At 39.0% G+C, this 19,083-nt stretch overlaps 1 protein-coding gene across 2 annotated transcripts; it reads left to right on the top strand.

Moving 5' to 3' along the window:
* Positions 1-361: 361 nt before the first annotated feature.
* On the top strand, positions 362-14,426 carry LOC117424570 (minor histocompatibility antigen H13-like). 2 transcript variants are annotated; one of them, XM_058990922.1, is made up of 13 exons: positions 362-728; positions 2,974-3,072; positions 4,626-4,708; positions 5,345-5,433; positions 5,887-5,972; positions 6,315-6,440; positions 6,880-6,937; positions 7,716-7,799; positions 8,653-8,689; positions 8,929-9,031; positions 9,281-9,366; positions 10,712-10,895; positions 12,520-14,426. In XM_058990922.1, exons 1-12 carry the CDS (start codon positions 501-503, stop codon positions 10,857-10,859), a joined length of 1,227 nt encoding a protein of 408 aa, XP_058846905.1. In that variant the 5' UTR covers positions 362-500; the 3' UTR covers positions 10,860-10,895; positions 12,520-14,426. The 2 variants fall into 2 exon arrangements, with proteins under 2 accessions (XP_058846905.1, XP_058846906.1); XM_058990923.1 differs by lacking the exon at positions 10,712-10,895 and having other exon boundaries at positions 365-728.
* The last annotated feature ends 4,657 nt before the right edge of the window (positions 14,427-19,083 follow it).

Raw genomic sequence — 19,083 nt, 5'->3', positions numbered from 1 at the left:
ATTTATTACCCCCAAAAACAGGGATACGGGAATTGATTTTAGAATGTTGTTGCTTTTTTAAAAACTTTGTTTCAATGTATCACACACGCACGGCACTGTGCAATAACCTAACCAATAGCATTTTAAAATCCGTGTAATAATATATGGTGCACTATTTACACAGCGGATTTTGAATATATGTAAACTAGTACTAGACACGATGTCTTCTTTTATTTCTGAAGATTGAAACAACAACAGCAAAAGAGAGAGCAAGCAATCCTTTTCGGTAGATAAGGTTGTTATGGAGAGTGTTTCGTGATTTACCTCACTTCCTGTCCTGCCCCCCCCCCCCCGCCCGCCCGCAATGAATGAAACTGTCCCGGCAGTGACGTCAGTTCCAGAAGTGAGTTAAGAAACGTGGCCTTAGTGAAGAGACTGGGACGGATCCAGAGCACGAATTGAGACAGGGGAAGAATCTCGTAACGCGAATAAACTGTAGCACCTGAGAAACACACGCAGAAATGGCCGAAGTTGACCAGGGATCGGCTTTCCCCGGCGAGGCTGCATCGCCAGCGATTGACAGCCTCAATGCCACCGACTCGAACGGTACCGACTCGACTAACGCAACGGTAGCCAAGTTCGTCTCCACACCGGAGGGTACAGCGTTGGCTTACGGGAGTCTGGTCTTAATGGCCCTGCTGCCTATTTTTTTTGGAGCTCTTCGATCTGTCATCTGCGCAAAAGGCAAGGTAAGAAAACAAACAAACAAAAAAACAAAAAAACAAAGATTGCATTGTAACTAAAGTCATATATTTATTGATTTATTTATTTTGTTTGTTTTTGTTTGCTATACCGGTAAAGTAAACATGCCCGTTCAATTGTGTTTGAAAAAACATAAAAATGACAACCCCGATTTTGCAGTGGCAGTACGCAGCAAATGTAATCCATACCGGCCATATGCTATGTGATATTGTGTTTGTTTTCATAATACACCGGGCCTTGCACGACATAGTACTCGCGTTTAGGCAGACAAACATACTTAAATATGCGTGTTGGTTATAAAATACGGCTAAACTATATTGTTATTATTGTTTCTGTTGTAAAGAGCTACTGGCCCAGGAAGGAAGCAGTTGTCCTGGTAATTTTAAGGAAACGTCATCACTAGCTGGTACCAGATTCCACCTGGCGCTTCACTGTATAGTCATCTTGGTGCTTTGGATGAAAGATGGACTGAAACTGGGCATTCTAGTAAATGCAAAAGCACTTTGGTTTTGTTTAGGCTTATTGTGTACATGCAGGGATTGAAATAAGACTCCTATTGCATAGCAGTTTCACCTATTCCACGTTTTACTACGAACTTGATTAGCCACAGGGTAACAAGCTGAGGTGTCCTGTCATTAAATCGCTAGTAAAATCAGAAGTCTCTCAAAGTGCTATGCAATGGGACTCTCATTGCCACGCCTGATGTGCATTTAAAGACTGTTGCCAGGTGTAAGGCTTGTGGTTTCAAAGGCATTCACATTGTGCCAGCATCACTTAAAACTACATCAGTGCGTGTCGCCACATAAGCTAATTCACATTGAACTAGCATTGGCAACACAGGAATTACTGGCTACTTTGGACATGTTGCACGTAAGCTACCGTATTCAGTCCCCGCCATTGCCTGCACAGGTGATAAATGATGCTTTATCTAATAACTAGTGTTGTAAACCGAACCCTGACTTTGACATATCGTGCAAATTCTAACGACGATTAACGATCATTATCGAGTTAAAATGCTTTTTAAAAATTAATAAAAAAATAAAAAAAAACACTTCCCTCACAGTAACAGTTTAAAGGGACAACAAGTTATCTTTTTCTATAGCATGGTATACAAAATTAATTCAAACAAATCCCAATGCTTTGAGACACGTTTGATAAATACATTGGCATTTAAATATAACACTGTACAATTTTCATATTCCTGCCGTCACTATGCCTTCGACTTGTTTTGTGTAAAATCTGATGAATTTCCAGTGTAAACATAACGGTAAATTGAGAAAGGAAAAAAAAACAACCACCCTACTGTCCAAAAGAGAGAAAGAGAACTACATTAACACTATTCACATGGAAATAATTCTCTCATATTTTTTTTTTTTTTTTAAATTTGCTGTTGAGGTTACAGTTTATGAATTACGTAGCCCAGCTTCTGGCGAATGCAGCAGTCCCTGGACAGTATGTCCCAGCTGCAGAGATGCATTTCATTTATTGCTGTCATATTTAATCAAAACTTTACATGATTTTGCATAGCCACTTAGATTTGCATTATCTTCAGTGAATACAATTATAGCGTAATTTTGGGAGTGCCCGTCCTCGGTCGGCAAAGGAATAGCCTGGACTCGAACTCGCGACGTCCAGACTATAGGACGCATCTTTACTGGATCCGCCACTCGGGAGCCCCACCAGTGTTTATTTTTGATCTATTGTTAAACACACATGCAGTTTGCCCTTCCAGTTAATATCTGGCTTATCCATACATGTCTTGAGCAACAGAAAAACATTTCTTAAACAGTTTTCAATTTGAGACTTCAGTCAAGCGTATTTTCTTAATTAGTGCATACCTGGCTAATGACAGATTGGTGTAAAAACACCTTTAGCAGGAGGCACTGGCGTCTTATGTGGTGGTATATGTGAAATCGGCAGACACCATTTTGTGCTTTTTTGCTGCGAATTTAGACATTGCAGAAATCTAACACGTGTAATAAAAAAAAATACTGACAAGCCCTCCAACATATTGTCTGCTATGTTGAATTTCCAACATTGGTTCATTATCACATAGAGCTGGCCTAATTAACAAGGGTAGATGCATTGATCGCTGGGGAACAACCCTTGATTGAATAAATCCATGTCTAGGGATAGTTGCCAGAGGCATGATCATCATTTCTTTTTATTTTCAAACGGTTACATGTGAATATTTCAGGTGTCCCCCTCCCTCCCCCCCCATCTGTTACACAGAACTCCTCGGATATGCCGGAGACGATTACAAGCCGTGATGCTGCCAGGTTCCCCATCATTGCCAGCTGCACCCTCTTTGGATTGTACCTCTTCTTCAAAGTAGGTGTTTGTGTTTGTGAAATCCTTTCATGTGTAAGTCCCTGACGGGTTTGAGTGATGTGCACAGCGCTCCAGATAAGCTGTGTACTTGGTGATTATTATTATTATTTATTTCTTAGCAGACGCCCTTATCCAGGGCGACTTACAATCGTAGGCAAAAACATTTCAAGCGTTACAATACAAGTAATACAATAAGAGCAAGAAATACAATAACTTTTGTTCAAGTAAAGTACAAGTTTGACAAACCACAAGATGAGTTATGTATTGTATTTAAATGTGTAATGAATACTCCTAGCAATTTTGCTGCACACCTTGAGTTTACATGCTATCAAGCTTGTTCTTCGGTGGTTCCTGGGGTCTCAACGGTCAGTCGTGAATATGCTGCATGCGGTAGCTGGAGAATGGATCATAGAAATGTCAAGACAGCGAATCGTAGCCTGCCTGGGAATTGCCAGAAACACGTGAGCAATAAGTCAGGGTTTTAAATTAACGTGCCGTTGAATTCACTCCCTTGCAATGCGTGTTTGTGACTGGCGAATAAGCGCCTGGATTCTTAATTTTCAGGATTTTTCTCCGCCGTCTTAGTCCCCCCTCACCCTAACCTACCAGTTTACCTATCTGTCAATGACATTTGTGGAAGGTAAATCTGTATAATAAATACAATATTCTGTGTTTGGAGAGAGGCGAGATGCTTTTATATTGTTATAGCAAGGCGATCAATAACGAATAAAACATTATTGTTTCTATTTGCACTATATCGGTACATTTTTAAAAAATTGTTTTGGACATTTTATTTTGTTAATTTTTTAGGGTGTGTGTCTGTCGACTCGGAAAGGGACAGCACAAGAGACTGAGAAAGTAAGAGTTACAGAAAACCACTATACAAACTAACAGTCTAGTACTAGAGGGAGGAGACTCTGTAAACGCAGTAGCTCACTGCATCGAGAGGAGCAACTTCCTGGAATAAAATAATAAGGCAGGACTAAATGGCTCCGGGAAAAAAAAAAAAAATCCCAAAAAGTATTTTTCAGGTGGAAAATAAGCAAAGGAAAGTTTTTATTGTACAGTAGTTCAAAGTAACATTACAGTTCAAATGTTAATGCATACCCCAATAGTGAGCTTTAAAGTATGTGCAGTATACGTGACTTCAAGGTAATGTTGCATTTTAGTCCGTGTCTAAATTGGAGAGTATATTTACTCAATGACCCAAAACCTTATCTGGAGCGCTGGGTATGCAGTGACAAAACTGTCCTCTTAGGCAGTTTTCTGGGGGATCTGGGGTGGAGAAGCTAATGCATGTTGCTTTTTTAATATTGATTTACATTTTTTGGTTTCCATATAAAAAGCTAAGAAGATTGATTTTTCTGTTCAAATCTAGTCTAGATAATAGAATGTATTTAGCTTGGATATATTTAGCATGCATGTCATTCCTCTCTCTTGGTATTGTGTGGACTGTATCGGTGTGTGCCTAAGCTCACAGTTTCTAGTTAAAGTTATTGTAGAGATGTTCTTGCGTTTACTAACCACTTCTCTTAAATATCCTCTTGCTTCAGATATTTTCTGAAGAATACATAAACATGCTGTTATCGATGTACTTCTTTGTGCTGGGTATTTTAGCACTGTCACACACTATCAGGTAAGTGATACTGAAACCAAACTCCTTTTCCACTCTTGTAATCCCTTTTTAATGAACTCAAAGGATGTTTGTTTTCTTAAATTACTTTTTAAAAGAATATTTCCAATTGCCTCATACCTTCTAGGTTTCAGACACAAAACGTATTAATAATAATAATAATAATAATTTATTTCTTAGCAGACGCCCTTATCCAGGGCGACTTACAAGATATCACATTATTTTTACATACAATTACCCATTTATACAGTTGGGTTTTTACTGGAGCAATCTAGGTAAAGTACCTTGCTCAAGGGTACAGCAGCAGTGTCCCCACCGGGGATTGAACCCATGACCCTCCGGTCAAGAGTCCAGAGCCCTAACCACTACTCCACACTGCTGCCCTGATTGTGTTAGTGTATTGTGTTAGTGACCGCAATCACAGCCCTACTTTTCTTAAATTTGCTGGCTTTCATTAAATAGTAACACTAGGAAAACTGATACTGATGTAAAAATGAAGAACCATCTGCATTTTACAGTGGTTGCCTAGATCAGCCTTCGATGTAGTTATTGAGTTATCAAGCCCTGCTTGAACTATTATCATTTTTTGCTTGTCTGTTTTCGACTCGCTGTAATCATGCCCATCCTTTTCTGTTTCAGTCCATTCGTGAACAGACTGTTTCCTGAAAATTTTCCCAATAAGCAGTACCAGCTGCTGTTTACCCAGGGATCTGGGGAAAACAAAGAGGGTACGAGAATTGTTTTTTGAATGTCGGGTTTACTGTGCAGTGTGTATCCACTGACTAAATCAACGTTTAATTTAAGTAAAGTCCTATTTTCAGCCGTTCAAAATGTGTGCTGGGTTACAGTTGGTTTAAGGTGAGGTGCATGTTGAAATAACTGATGAGAAATGCATGGTGTGAAATCTGTTGCTGGAAATTAATTTGAAAATGTGCAACTTGAGACTGCAGTCAAGTATGTTTTCTTAATTGGTGCAAGCCAGGCAAACAGCACCTTTTAGCAGGATGCACTGATGGGCTGGTAAGCATGACATCAGCAGGCCTTGTTATGCTCTTTGCTGTTACTTTGTTTGTTTTCATAACTTCCAGGTTTAACATGCAGGATAATCTAACAAACCTGTCACTTGCTACACTGCTAACATGACAGTCCTTATTGACTTTTATTGATTTCTTTTTATGCAGAAATTGTCAATTATGAATTTGACACCAAAGACCTTTTGTGCCTTTGCTTCAGTAGTGTGGTTGGAGTTTGGTACATTCTCAAGAAGGTAGGTTCAGCTAAAGTGACGCATCCACTATTACAAAATTTAAATACATGTATATGTTCAATATATCCGGCAATGCAATTGATTTCAATTTGAACGCTTATTCTCACTAGTTTATGTTAAAGTGGTGCTTAAAGGTATTCTTTAAATTGTTTGCAATCAAAGTAAAATAAACCCGAGCAGCACTGGAAATGAATTCCTTTTGCGCTGTGCAGATACCCTCCACTGTTGCCCAGCTTTCCTGACACAGTGCAAGATTGGGTTAATATCTTGAGGTCCTGCAGTTTGACTGATGGTCAGTTCATGGATGCCCGGATTAAAGTTTGGATTGCTTCTCTATTGCAGCACTGGATTGCCAACAATCTCTTCGGTTTGGCTTTTGCTCTGAATGGAGTTGAGCTGCTGCATCTCAACAATGTGAGCACTGGCTGCATCCTATTGGGAGGACTCTTTGTCTATGATGTGTTCTGGGTAAGCTTGACTACTTGTATAATACTGAGCAGGGTTATTTCAAAGTGCTTCTTCACAGCTTAAATGACTCTTATAACCTACATGAGGATGCTTTGAATTACAATCTGCTTCTTGGCATTGCAAAAATGATGTGCACTTTCAGAATGAGTCAGCCGAAGGGTTAACAGATAAATTGCAATGTCTGGTTCGTCCCACTGTTTGTTAGCAAATCCTTTTTTTTCCCCATTCCTTAATTATGAAAAAATTCAGTTGAAATGATGTATGTTGAAATTAATTCAATTTTGTAAAACTATTTAAGGAGCTGATATAATACTAGGGACCCCTGGAGTTTGAGGCTGCTTTGTAATGTTGATTCCAAGGGTTACAAATAGAAATGTCCTATTCAATAGATAGACCTTCTTTTGAAACCGAGAGGAGGTATTAATGGTATGTTTTGCAGGTATTTGGGACCAATGTTATGGTGACTGTGGCCAAGTCCTTTGAAGCCCCAATTAAACGTAAGTTGTTCAGGCTTTCTTCCAAACCGAACACCAAAATAACAGCCGTTTTTATTACATCGGGTTTTATTCTTCAGTTTCAAAATGCAGTTCTTTGAATGTTTTTTAGAAACGTGTCCTGCTTTCACCACGCTGCAGAGAAGGTCCTGATTTGAGTTTAGATAAACACTGTTAGGTTGGTTTAACACATCCACTCCCATCCTGTGTGCTGCAGCGAGGTACTAAGTGTAAGGCTTCTTCAGCATGATGACCCTGTTGATTTCAAAGGGTTCAAAAGGGATCTTTCCACAGCATGGCTTGGAATGAGATGTGCCAATGTCAGAAGTTTTCTTTTTGCAGGGAACAGCTTGGTCCAGGCTTATCTCTGCATTTGATACAGTCGACTTTTGCATTACTGCCCAGTAGATTAGACCACACAGCTAAACACTCAAACAATTCACTGGAATTTGCTACAAACGTTTATTGCGTAGCTAGTATATTCTTTTTTTGTTCAGGTTAGCATTTCTGTATTCATTCTGACCCAGTATTGTATCAGTTGTGTTTTCTTAAAGATCTTCCAAAGTCAAATATGTGACTTTTCATTTTTGCCTTACTGTGTGTAAATGTCAGGTCTCTTAAACACCTTTTGACAAACAAGTAAATAGCAGGCACCCTGTCTTATTTACTTATGCAAAGTCTTTCAAACATTTATATTTTAAGATACAATGGTGTACAGTCCTCTTGTATGTGATAACATTATTTCAGACAGCAAATTTAAGCTTTTTTTTCCCCTTCACAGTGGTTTTCCCTCAAGATATTTTGGAGAAGGGGCTTGCAGCCAATAACTTTGCTATGCTGGGACTCGGAGATATCGTTATTCCAGGTAATTTGGAAATTGATCATCATTTCTGGCCTAATTTTATTAAAACAAAAATCTGTTTAACTCTTCAGGACTAAGTAACTTTACTATAAATAGTTTAATAGTTTCAGTCTCTTATATGAGAGGGAAATAAAGTCATATAAAAATTCTATATGGTCCAAGAATGGGTCTGGTGTGCTGTGTTTTATATGGAGGTCTTTTTCCTAGAATGCCTTTAGCAGTCTGCTGTGACTGGTATTTCTTTCTACACCTTCTCTTTGTTGAAACAATCGGGTATGTTTCATCATGAGCTGTCTGTCCCAGCAAACTAAACTAAACCCTAATTTGTAGGTGTTAATGTTTATCAGATTATGTGCAGGCATGCTGTTTGTTCTGCTGTTAAATGGAGGTGTTGTGAAGGTATTTGCATGAAAAGTTAAAATAGTAAGGAATTTGGTTAATGTTTTACTTTTTTTTATTATAATCTCTTCCAAAAATCTATTCTGGAAAATGACCCAATCAGGACTTGTTTGACAAAGCTTTTTACATGCACTGTGCTGTGTTGTTCTATACTTCCACCAGAGGGCACTCTTGCTCTGTCTGTTGTTACCATGAATGGGCCATTACTCTATGTGTCCAGCAGAGGACCCTACAATTTCAGATGGTTTAACCCACCCAACGAATACTGATTTAATGTAGGCTGTCTAAACATGACCATTAGAGGCCAAAATGTACCCAGGAGTTCTACTTTAATATGAACGAACTTGGATTATTCAGTTAAAACCCTGATCTCAATCTAATCATCCATATTCTTAAAGGCTGTGTTCACATCTCAAAGCTAAGACTTCTAATTTGTATGGATTTCTTTCTTTTGTAGGTATCTTTATTGCTTTGCTCCTGCGTTTTGATGTCAGGTGAGTTTTGAACTGGTTTGCATAGTGCTGAAACTTGGCAGTGCCATTATGTAAGGCTGATTTTATGTACATGCATTTAAAGCTAACGAAACTTGATTTATACCCCTAGAACTGTAGTGTGTGCGTACAATACAGAAACTTACATTTTACCTTTTTACAAACATATAGAATAGTGTATGATGTATGTGAAGAAGATTTCAGTTTAGAGAATCATTTCTGTTTTTTTTTCTTTCTGGTAGCTTGAATAAGAATTCCCGTACCTATTTTTACACTGGTTTCCTTGCCTATATCTTTGGACTGGGTCTGACTATCTTTGTCATGCACACCTTTAAACACGCCCAGGTGAGTAACTGTGTTAAACTATTAAACATTCACTATACTAGAGAAGTGGAAAATTTAGGAACTGTGTTCGTGAAGCACTTGAATCTGAATATATCTCCTTATGTGGCTTGTATCAGCTCCCCTTATTTTTGATTTCACCCTAATCAGATTAACTGTACCTTTTTGGCAAATGTTTGCCTGCTTTTACATTACAAATTGTGATCTTGTAAGAAATGCATAACTACCTGTGCATGTGTTCTTGTTTTCTAGCCTGCCCTTCTATACCTGGTCCCAGCCTGTACTGGGCTGCCTTTCTTTGTTGCTCTAGTTAAGGGAGAACTGACTGAAATGTTCAGGTGAGTCGTACATACTGTGAGACACACAATATTCTACATTGGATTTTCAAATCGAATTCTGCTGCATGTTCTAATATAATGTGAGGTGGTGGATGTTCGTGCCCATATGCAGTTATATTTGGCTGCAGTTCAGTCATATCTATCAATAGCCACAACTACATACATAAACCTATTGGCAGGTGGCAGGGCTGTTGCCCCCCCCCCAGCTCGTTTGCATGTGGTGTGGTACTGACAACTGCAAGTGTGGCTGATAAAAGACCACGGCTAAAATAAGCGCAGACCACCTCCTGTGACTCTCAGGAGGCTTGAAACATCTGTGTGTCCTAAATATTTCAGCAAGCATAAATCCTATTTAGCAGTTAGCACCCCTCCTCCTAGTCTCTCTATCTCTCTCTCTCTCTCCTCTCTCTCTCTCTATCTCTCTCTCTCTCACACACACACACACACGCCGCTCCCCCAGTGTTTAAAGTTGAGCATTATTAATAGTAATGCATACAGCGGTCAGACACCCTTGCAGTTGCATTGTTACCTTGTTCTTCACCAAAACCTGCCATCCGGCTCCTTGCAGGGTCAAAATTTGTGTACATTATATCCCTCCAGAAAGAGAGTATTAAAGGGGAAATAGTCAAAACAGCGTTTGAAAAGCAGATAACTGTGACAGATAATGCAGAATCTCTCGTTTGGAGCTGATACTGACAAGCAAGTCACACAGCTGCAAGGTGGTGGTGTAGGTGGTGGAGGGGGCAGGCGAGTTTGCATTCTCTAGATCACCCATGTGTCAAAAACGTGTCTGCTTCCTCTGATGGCAGCCATAGCAACAGGGAAATGGTGACCTTGCTTGAGCACCTGGGACCCAAAATCACCGGCTAACCCTGATCACTCTGCTGCTGAAAGTACAGAACTTATTTCTTTCCTCCAGTTTAAAGTAGATGTCTTCAATTCCTCATCTACTTTGCACCACCTTGAAAATTATCCACATAGTTGGTGATCCTGCCTACCCCCCCCCCGGGATATTTATTTATTTATTTATTTATTTATTTATTTATTTATTTATTTATTGGGTGCCAATAATAGTAAATAAAGAAATCTGAGAATCCCATAACGATGTAAACCTAGCTATTAAAATAAGGCATTTCAAATAAATAACAATCCAGAAATCCATTTCTTAAGCCTCAAATATATACATGTATATTGTTTTTGTTTTGAGAAAGGCGAGCTGTGCTGTCATGGGCTTGATATACTCCACTCTCTCTGAAATGTTCTTTCTTTCCTTTTCCTTGTACCTTCTTTCTCCCTGGTCTGTGTTCCTCCTTGTTCTTCTCTCGCTGTGTTCGCGTTCCTTCAGCTATGAGTCTTCTGCTGTGGTCTTGCCGCACACTCCAAGGCTCACCCACTTCCCCACTGTCTCCGGCTCTCCTGCCAGTCTCGCTAACTCTATGCAGCAAAAACCCTCCTCTCCCCGCCGCCGGCACCACAGCCCCACCTCTATGTAGCGGCCAGAAAAGTGCCAGACGTATTTCGCTGGTCAGGTACATTTCCTCTATTCCCAATTGCTAGGTCACATTGTGATCTTAGGCCTGGATTCAATCTGTATTGTAGCGCTGCTATAACTTGTCCCTGGAGACATTGGGCTGGAGTCGCTAAACAAAATGTTACAGAACTTAATGTTAAGGGTGTTTTATTTCAAAGCTCCTTTAGTACATACATATACTTGTTTGGTGACTCTAGCCAGTTTTATGAAATTGCAGCATGGCTATAATAATTTAGTTCAGGTCTTCCCTGCTGTCCTCTATGGCGTATCTAGTAGCTCTTCTGTGAAGCAATGGCTAGTGATCGTTACTTCATGTCATCGTTATTTTTTTTTTATTCAAAACAAAGTTCTTCCCTCCCACTTTAATTTTCATGTTATTTCCTCTCTACCTTTTCATAATGTCAACTAGCTAGTTGGCAGTTCCCAAATGACAACTAACAAATCAGCCTTCCATTGTCATCCTGACCAAAGCAGCCAGCAGAGACCAATTGGGGCAACGCTTTACTGTTCTTTAAGACTTTACACAGTGCGCAAGGTTATGGGATGGAGGGGAGCCTGCTAGACAAGGCATACGTTCACTGTAAAACATGAACACCTATTCCACTAATAACAAGATTCACCAAACAAGTTATACCTACATAAGGCATGTCCCCCCACCCCCGTCCCCCCACCACACACACACAGCTGCTATTTATGTAAAAGAATACAACTCTGCAGGGCTCATTTTAGTTTTGAGTAATATTGTTTGTTTCTGGTGGATCTGTTGTGTGGGTAAAGCATAATTAAGTTCCTCTTGTTGTAAGTTGGAGTTTAGAGAAATGGGACAGGTGTACTTTGGAACAGTATGTGCAGTTCAAACGCAGTCCCTTATTGCTGTGTTTTTTCTAGTATAATACTGACTACAATGCATTGTCTATCCGTTCTTTATGATCACCATGTACAGTATTGTATGGGGGTACTGCATTGGCTTTCTAGTAAGGAGAATGCGTGGAAATATTTAATGCGCTCTCAAAAGTCTGCAAAGCAGGAGGTTTACTATTAATAGTGCTGTTGAAAGCAGTGTGCTGCCTGTGAAACCTGCTTCCATAAATACATGCAGGCAGTTGTAGACCAGGGCTAGCTTGGAAAGGTTATTTTAAATTGGTGTGAGGTCTACTGTACCAGCAAACCAATCTTGTCAGCTTTGTTTTGAGGTTCTAAAATGTAAATACATCTTAAAGTTTCCCCGTTAATGGGGTTGAAGGTCATGTTTTATGTGGGAATTTTCCACTGGGTAGACGTGACGATTACTGTAATTTGTAATTGCATTGAGATCTACCTAAATATCCCAGCAGTTGAAGTATTGCCTGCCATGCAGAATTCATTTTCTGACATGTACCAATCAAATGGCAACCGCTATACCTTCAGAGAAATGTAACGCTGAACAATGGGGCCGTGGAAAGGCTACTGAATCTAATTAAGGGTAGGAAAAAGGACCGGAGTGATGAGAAGAATGTGTTGAGATAACAGAGCGCAAGCATGGTCACCTTAATCCAGACCCATCTTCAGTAACCCGTCCGGACAGACTTGCGTGTGCATTAATACAATCATGAATGTTTAAACTTGTTTCGCTCCTCGTCCAGGTATGAAGAAACCCCTCCTGAATCCAAGGAGGAAAAAGAGACCGAGAAGAAAGAGAACTAATTGTCCCCACAAAACTTCAGCGCCTGCCAGTTTCACACCCCTTTCTGATGGTCCATTATTTCTGTTGCGGATGTGTTTTTGTTGTACAAGGAAACTACAAATATATATTTAAATTTAAATACCTGTATTTCATCAGATATTTTGTAGCATTTGTGTATTTTTGTTTTTTTTGTAACATTGTGCAAGAGTGCCTGTGTATTCCTTTTTTATTTAAATGTATTCTGTCTAGCCTGGTCATTTGATGGGTTGTGACATTTTTACAAAGGCCAGAATTATTTTTATTTTTTTCCCTCCTGAAATACAGAATGTAATTTCCTTGTTTACCAAAGACTGCAAGGAAGACAAACCTTTTTTTTAGCTTATTTTATACACATTGTAAAAATCTAACTTCTTATGGTAAATGTTCAGTACACCGAACATTTTACATTTGAAATTGAACGCGCTACCGTCAGCCAGAGAGAGAGAGAGCCCTTGGGTACGGATGTACAGAGCACTGACCATTCAGTAATTCGGGGTCCTAAATATTGGTCTCATATTTTGTATGTTTTTATGGTCTTATGTAAAGCAAATAATGCGTTTCACAGCTAAATCTCGTGTTCTCTTAAACTTGGTCCCAGGACTGAGGAGGCTACAGCATTGCCCTAGAATTATTAGGGTTTCATTCTTAGTAGACTGATGGATTATTAATCCTTCTCATTGGAAGTGCATATTAAAGCGAGAGATTTTATATATAACTAGTAACTTTTTTTATATCTATAACTAGTAACTGATGATTCCGTTAGCGTTATCAGTGTTATTGTTTAGATAATATTTATGTATTTCAAACAGTAGTTGAAAGAAAGGGAATACAGATGATTGTTGTATAGCGGACCAATAGGTAGAACATTGAGAATAAGATGAAAAAAGTCAGCTTTACTAGTTTAAGCACCAAATGACAAACCTTTTTATTCTTCTGTTGTGTTTGATGTAGTGTTTATAGAGCCTTTTAATGTGTTTTCCACTGTTGAATAGCACAAACAGAGTTTATGTAATGTCATTTTAAACAGCATAGCTTTGTAAATTAATTCTCTGAATGACTTGTATATTTGAAGAATAGATTCTGAAATCTATGCCTCTGGTGTTTTAATATACGCAAAAATCACCTTACCACTTATATTTTTGTAAGAATAGCCGTTCCAATGTATTTTACTTTTAAATCGTAATAGACATTTTTAATATATAGATCCATCCTTGCTCTAACCAGGCAGAAGTTAACCTTCCTAGCTATTCTGTTCTATTTTAATCTGCTTTCCAATCAATTGTAATCCTAAAATCTTTGCACGATTACCTGTAACTAATATCTGCACGATTACCTGTAATCAACATTGTGTGAATGTAGATCCTAGCATGGATACAACTTGCACATATGGCAAGGTTTTCTGGGCATTCTAGGGAAAACAAAGGAGAGCAGGTGTTTTTAAACAGGAATCGAACGTTAAAGCCATGATTGTTCAACACCAGCAAAAACAACTTTAGATGAGGGATGTCTACATGTGTAGAAAAGGGAGCTATATTGTGCACCTGTAATTGTTTGTCTCCTTTCAACCATTGTAAGCATTGTGAAAAAGATAAAAAGAATTAAGATTCTGGCCTTTTTAAAAAATATATTTTAGTGGCAATGGATTTTTTTAAAATATATAAACACACATGCTTTGCTTTATGTGCATTCTTAAGTATTTTCATTTAAGTATTCCCATGTTGCTGTCTTTTCTTTTGTAGAACTGCAAATTCAGGCTAGCTTCTCTTTGGAGGAGCGGTTATATTTTGCAATAAATTGTGGTGTACATCACTGTAGAGATGCATAATACCCTACTGTCTACAGGTGTGGTTTTTGTTTTGGAATATATACAGTGTGGCTAAGAAGTTACTTGAACACTTCACAGTGAAAACTGGTAGATGAAGTCAAATTGGTCTTTTTAATAGAACATTTTCCAGCTCTTCAATAAATAACAAGCATGTTCCTGCACTCTGTCTGATGTTGGAAAGGAATACCAATTCTTCCATTGTAGTTATGGTAAAGGTGAATTGCAGCTGGATTCATAACTTGCACTAAAATGGGCGGCACTTTCCTTGTGGAAAGCATTGAAGGTCCTGTATTTCATTTACTTCAGCAGGTTCTTTTTGCGTGTGCCAGATCGTCATTGCTGCCACCGCCTTTGATCTTCCTCTCCGTTTGAGCGGGGCTTCTTTGATCGCTGAGGCTGAGCCTTAAACTTACAGCAACATGCGTCCTAATGGCAAACAGGAACAGTGGGAAATGTTACTTGCAGAAATGCTGCATCTGATTGCATCCTCTCCCCCGTGCTCTCGTTAGGAAAATTGTTGCAGTGAAAGGGAGGACTGAGACAAAGTACCAAAACTCAAGTAATTCACCCAAGCATTTGGATGTCAGTAAATTAAAGATCTTTAAATTGCAGTTGCAGTACATTTCAGTTTTTGTGCAGTGACTGTCACTTTCAGAGGAACCAGACTTCTAACTGGACAGTGCTGTTCAGTTATAAACTTCTGTTAGAGTTAATTTAACCCATTTATTTTCATGTGGATCTTTATTATTATTAATAAACAGGTTTGATGAGTAGTGTGACTCTGTGCAAGTGCCCTACCAGTTGGCACCAGCATTCTTAACAATGTGTCTGTCTCAATGTAGACGTTATCAAGACGTGACTTTACCTTGACCCTGTGCCATACTGAGCATGAGCAGTGCAGCTGTGGCATAGTTCCTGAAAAAGACACAAGTATTGCAGGGAGTGTTCGTTGAGGAGGAAATGCACAGAGACCAATAGGGGCAGAACATCCTTTTTTTTTTTAAACAAAAACTAAAATCCAAACAATCCTGATTAACACGCTTCTTGTTCTGTTTAGTAAAGCTGGGATACCTGCAGACGCCTGTGCAGGTGGCTGGTAAATAAGGAAAGATCACTAGATGATAAAACAAAATCTTGATTGCTATTGAGGGGTGGTCTCTAAGCTTATACATGCCATCTGTCTTTAATACATGCATGTGCAATAGAGATACCTGCTGATAAACTGTAGATTGTTTTCAAACTGAATAACTTATTTGGTACCGGATTACCTCCACATAATTCTAAACCAGGTGGGGCCAAAGCTGGTCCTTCCACTCCTGGTCTTTGTCCCAATCCTGTTTTAAATTTTTTAATTGAACCAAGGAAACCTCCATCCACACCCTGAAGTAGTTACTTATCTCATTACAACCTGTTAAACCTGGAGTGGAATGGTTCTCTGTGACCGTGATTGGACACCTCTGTTCCAAACAAATCAATATTCTTTGAAGCATGTATATACAAATGGACAGATCACAGATTTTCCCCAGGCCAGAACTCTTAATGAAGCAAAGCAAACAAACTCGAGGCTGCACGGATGAGTGAAATTGCAAAGGAATCAAAATCTGTCAAGCACCTTTTCCAAAGCGACTGACAAATGTGCTAGCTTCTACCCCTAGCCCTGTCAGGAAGGAAACAACACAAATCTTTTTACAACAGACAGACCATGCTGTATGGGGTTATGAACAGTTCAGGCAATGAGAACAAACACGCAGCCGTGGAGCCGTGCAGACACACGTGTGCCTCAGTATCTCATGAGCGGGGGAGAGGCAGCAGCTGGAGGGATTGCAGGGTACCATGCAGAGATTATCACACCGCTGATAACACGGCACATTCTGATCATTAATTCAACTTCCACCTGATGTTCATACCCCTAAAAAGTGCTTGTTGGTTTTCAGCTGGTAATTCTGGTCCAAATAAAATGGGTCCATTAAAAAATCCTTTTTGCTGTAAAGTTATATAGCCAGCTGTTTGTGGTCTGTTCTCCTAAATGAATCTATTTGCTGTAAACCTCTGGAATTTGATATACCTGCTGGGTGCCCAGTAGGAGACCAATACATATTTGTTCTGATTCCCAACTATTAACTGGAATTTCCAGCAGGCATGGAGGAAACTGTAAGCACCTAGACTAGCAATTTGTTTAATGCCTTCATCAGTGTAATAATTGTCTTTAGCTGTAATGTTACTTCAGAATTGATGATTGGTTGTTTGGTGGAGTGCTCTGGATTGTGCTCAATAGTAAGTGGACCTAACCTCATCTATACTACTTCTTCAGATGAATCTTAGCTCAGAATACTAAAGCCTGTCTGTGTTTTTGTAACAATCAGTAATTTTCAGAGTGAGTGTTAAAGCAAAGCATTTTAATAAGGCTTTGATAAGAACTATTCATGCGGGGATGCTGTAATTACCAGTCAACACCTGCAGTGTTCTAGCCAAATGGAAAGTTTTTGATGAGATGAATCAAGTTGTGAGCTCATTCAGTTCTCGTTCAGTTTTCTACATCTGAAGTTGGTAAGAACTAAGCTTTCCTGTAACCCTGTGTTATTTGCAATGAGTCAAAATCTGCAACAGCTACATTTTATTTTTTTTATACATGAAAGTCACCATTAGGTTGCGCCACCAGCCTTTAACACAGAGGGTTAGCAAATGAAGTTTTATCCCATTCTGGAATGTGGATGATTCAGGGTTCCAAGTTCCAAGTTCCAGGACCCTGCACTGAACACTGGAAAGAAGTGCAGCAGAAATGTATGAGCCTGCTTTAACAGCCCCCAAAATCCTTGATAATAGCAAGCATATATCCCATAGAAATCAGATTGTATTATTATTTGTAATTCTGGTAAAGACTGCATAGAGAAGAGGGTTATTTAGCCCAATTTAACCGTGCTTTGAATTATGCCTTATCTTGTTTTTCCATGCTTTTACTTTTCTATACTACATGGTAAATGACTGTCTATGTACAGCAATAGTGTAATGGACTGAAACGATTGTTTATTCATTTAAAATGAAGCTCTGATGGACACCTCTGTGATTGAGTCAGAAAGCTGGGATCACACTTGGAAGTTGCATACTGTACACAGATGCAGGTAAAATACAGCAGCTAAATAACTGTGCGGTTGCTTTTTATTCTTGTTTAATTCATATACAGATTATTAAAGAGAAAAGGCACTGGTTTACTAGCGAAGTTCAAAAAGTAAACAGGACTGTTTGGAAAGTGTATTTGTGCAGGTGATACAGCAGAGGGCGCTATGATGCACTGAAAGAACTCAAGAACTGATCTGATCTAAATCTGACCCAGAGCTCCGCTTCCTAGTCCTGACACAGATGACTACTACAACAAAAACTTTGCTATATAACCTATCTATGGATTTCACATGTAGATTCCATGTATTTTTTTTGTAATATAAGGATGCAATGGCTTCATCTAATCGCGTGCATTGTGCCTTAAGGACCTTAAGGAATTAGAGATTGCACTTTCTAAAAGTTTACTGCAGTATATCATGGTAAAAAAACATAGTGTAGTACCTCAATGCAAAAGCATGGTAAAGTACATATGAATGTCATAAAAAATAGAAATAAAACTAGACATGCAACAATAATCGATTCATCAGTTATTGATCGGCATGGCTTTTGTTTTGCAATAAAGTTTTCTGAATGCATATATTATTAATACGATGTATAATAGCATGCTTGTATTCATTTGTATTTGAATGCTTTTGTGAAAACACATTTTCTTTTGCTGCTTGCTTTTGAATAATAAAGTACTCTCAGTGTAGTGATTATTGATCATTACCTGTCTGACATTCAACCAAGAAACTGGTTTTGTGATTGCCCCTCTAATGTTAACTGTGCTAAATACAGTGCATGCATAGCACCAGTATAAGCATGGGAAAGCATGAGGAACTGCAGAAAATGTATCATTGAACTTCATTGTAATTCAATAGGAAATCATACTTTTCAATGCTATTATTCTGGAATCCCAGCAACTTTTATGTGTTCCTTTTGGGAAATGTCCAGTATCAAACCCAATGGACTGGTATAGCAATAGCTTCATTGGAATGTGTGTGCTTTATAAAGAGCCACCAGCAAAACCTGGGTAAACACTGTTGTTTGCTGAGTCATAATTCCAGCACACACACATGCCCAAGCACTCACTTTTTACATATCATTACACTTGTGAGCGTCCTCTAGCCCAGGTGACTTGGCACAGTTTCTAATCCAGATAAGGGCTGTTTGTTTGCTCCAAACCTGTATTTTCCCATCAATCCAGTCCTAACAAGAAGCCAGTGTTTACTCTCCCTGTGTGTGTGCCATCGGCACATCAGCTGTTTGCGTCCTGCAACTAAGCGCAAGCTTTATACAATTTGATATTCATCTCGGAAAAAACAAAGAGAGTCCAGGTGGTGGTGTTTTGAATGAGGACCATTTTTCAATTTTTACCATTAAAGGGATCATGTCTTATAACTGTGTTCATCAGTTCATAATGTACGTGAATGTAGTTTATGGTAAATTATTATGCTTATTGTTGATAAATGAATGATTGTCCGTGAAATGAAATCTGTCCGATTTTTGGGACAACCTGAAAAAGCAAGATGTTCCGTCTATAGGTCTACGATGGATAACTGC

Source organism: Acipenser ruthenus, chromosome 18 (genome assembly GCF_902713425.1).
Source record: "Acipenser ruthenus chromosome 18, fAciRut3.2 maternal haplotype, whole genome shotgun sequence".
NCBI classification, from domain to species: domain Eukaryota; kingdom Metazoa; phylum Chordata; class Actinopteri; order Acipenseriformes; family Acipenseridae; genus Acipenser; species Acipenser ruthenus.
Note: the sequence above shows the minus strand (reverse complement) of the source record. Positions and strands in the feature narration are given on the sequence as shown.

Coding starts and splice junctions, on each gene's coding strand:
- LOC117424570 (XM_058990922.1), top strand. CDS start 501: ATGGCCGAAGTTGACCAGGGATCGGCTTTCCCCGGCGAGGCTGCATCG. Junction 8,690..8,928: donor CTCCTGCGTTTTGATGTCAG/GTGAGTTTTGAA, acceptor TCTTTCTGGTAG/CTTGAATAAGAATTCCCGTA. Junction 9,367..10,711: donor GAACTGACTGAAATGTTCAG/GTGAGTCGTACA, acceptor GCGTTCCTTCAG/CTATGAGTCTTCTGCTGTGG.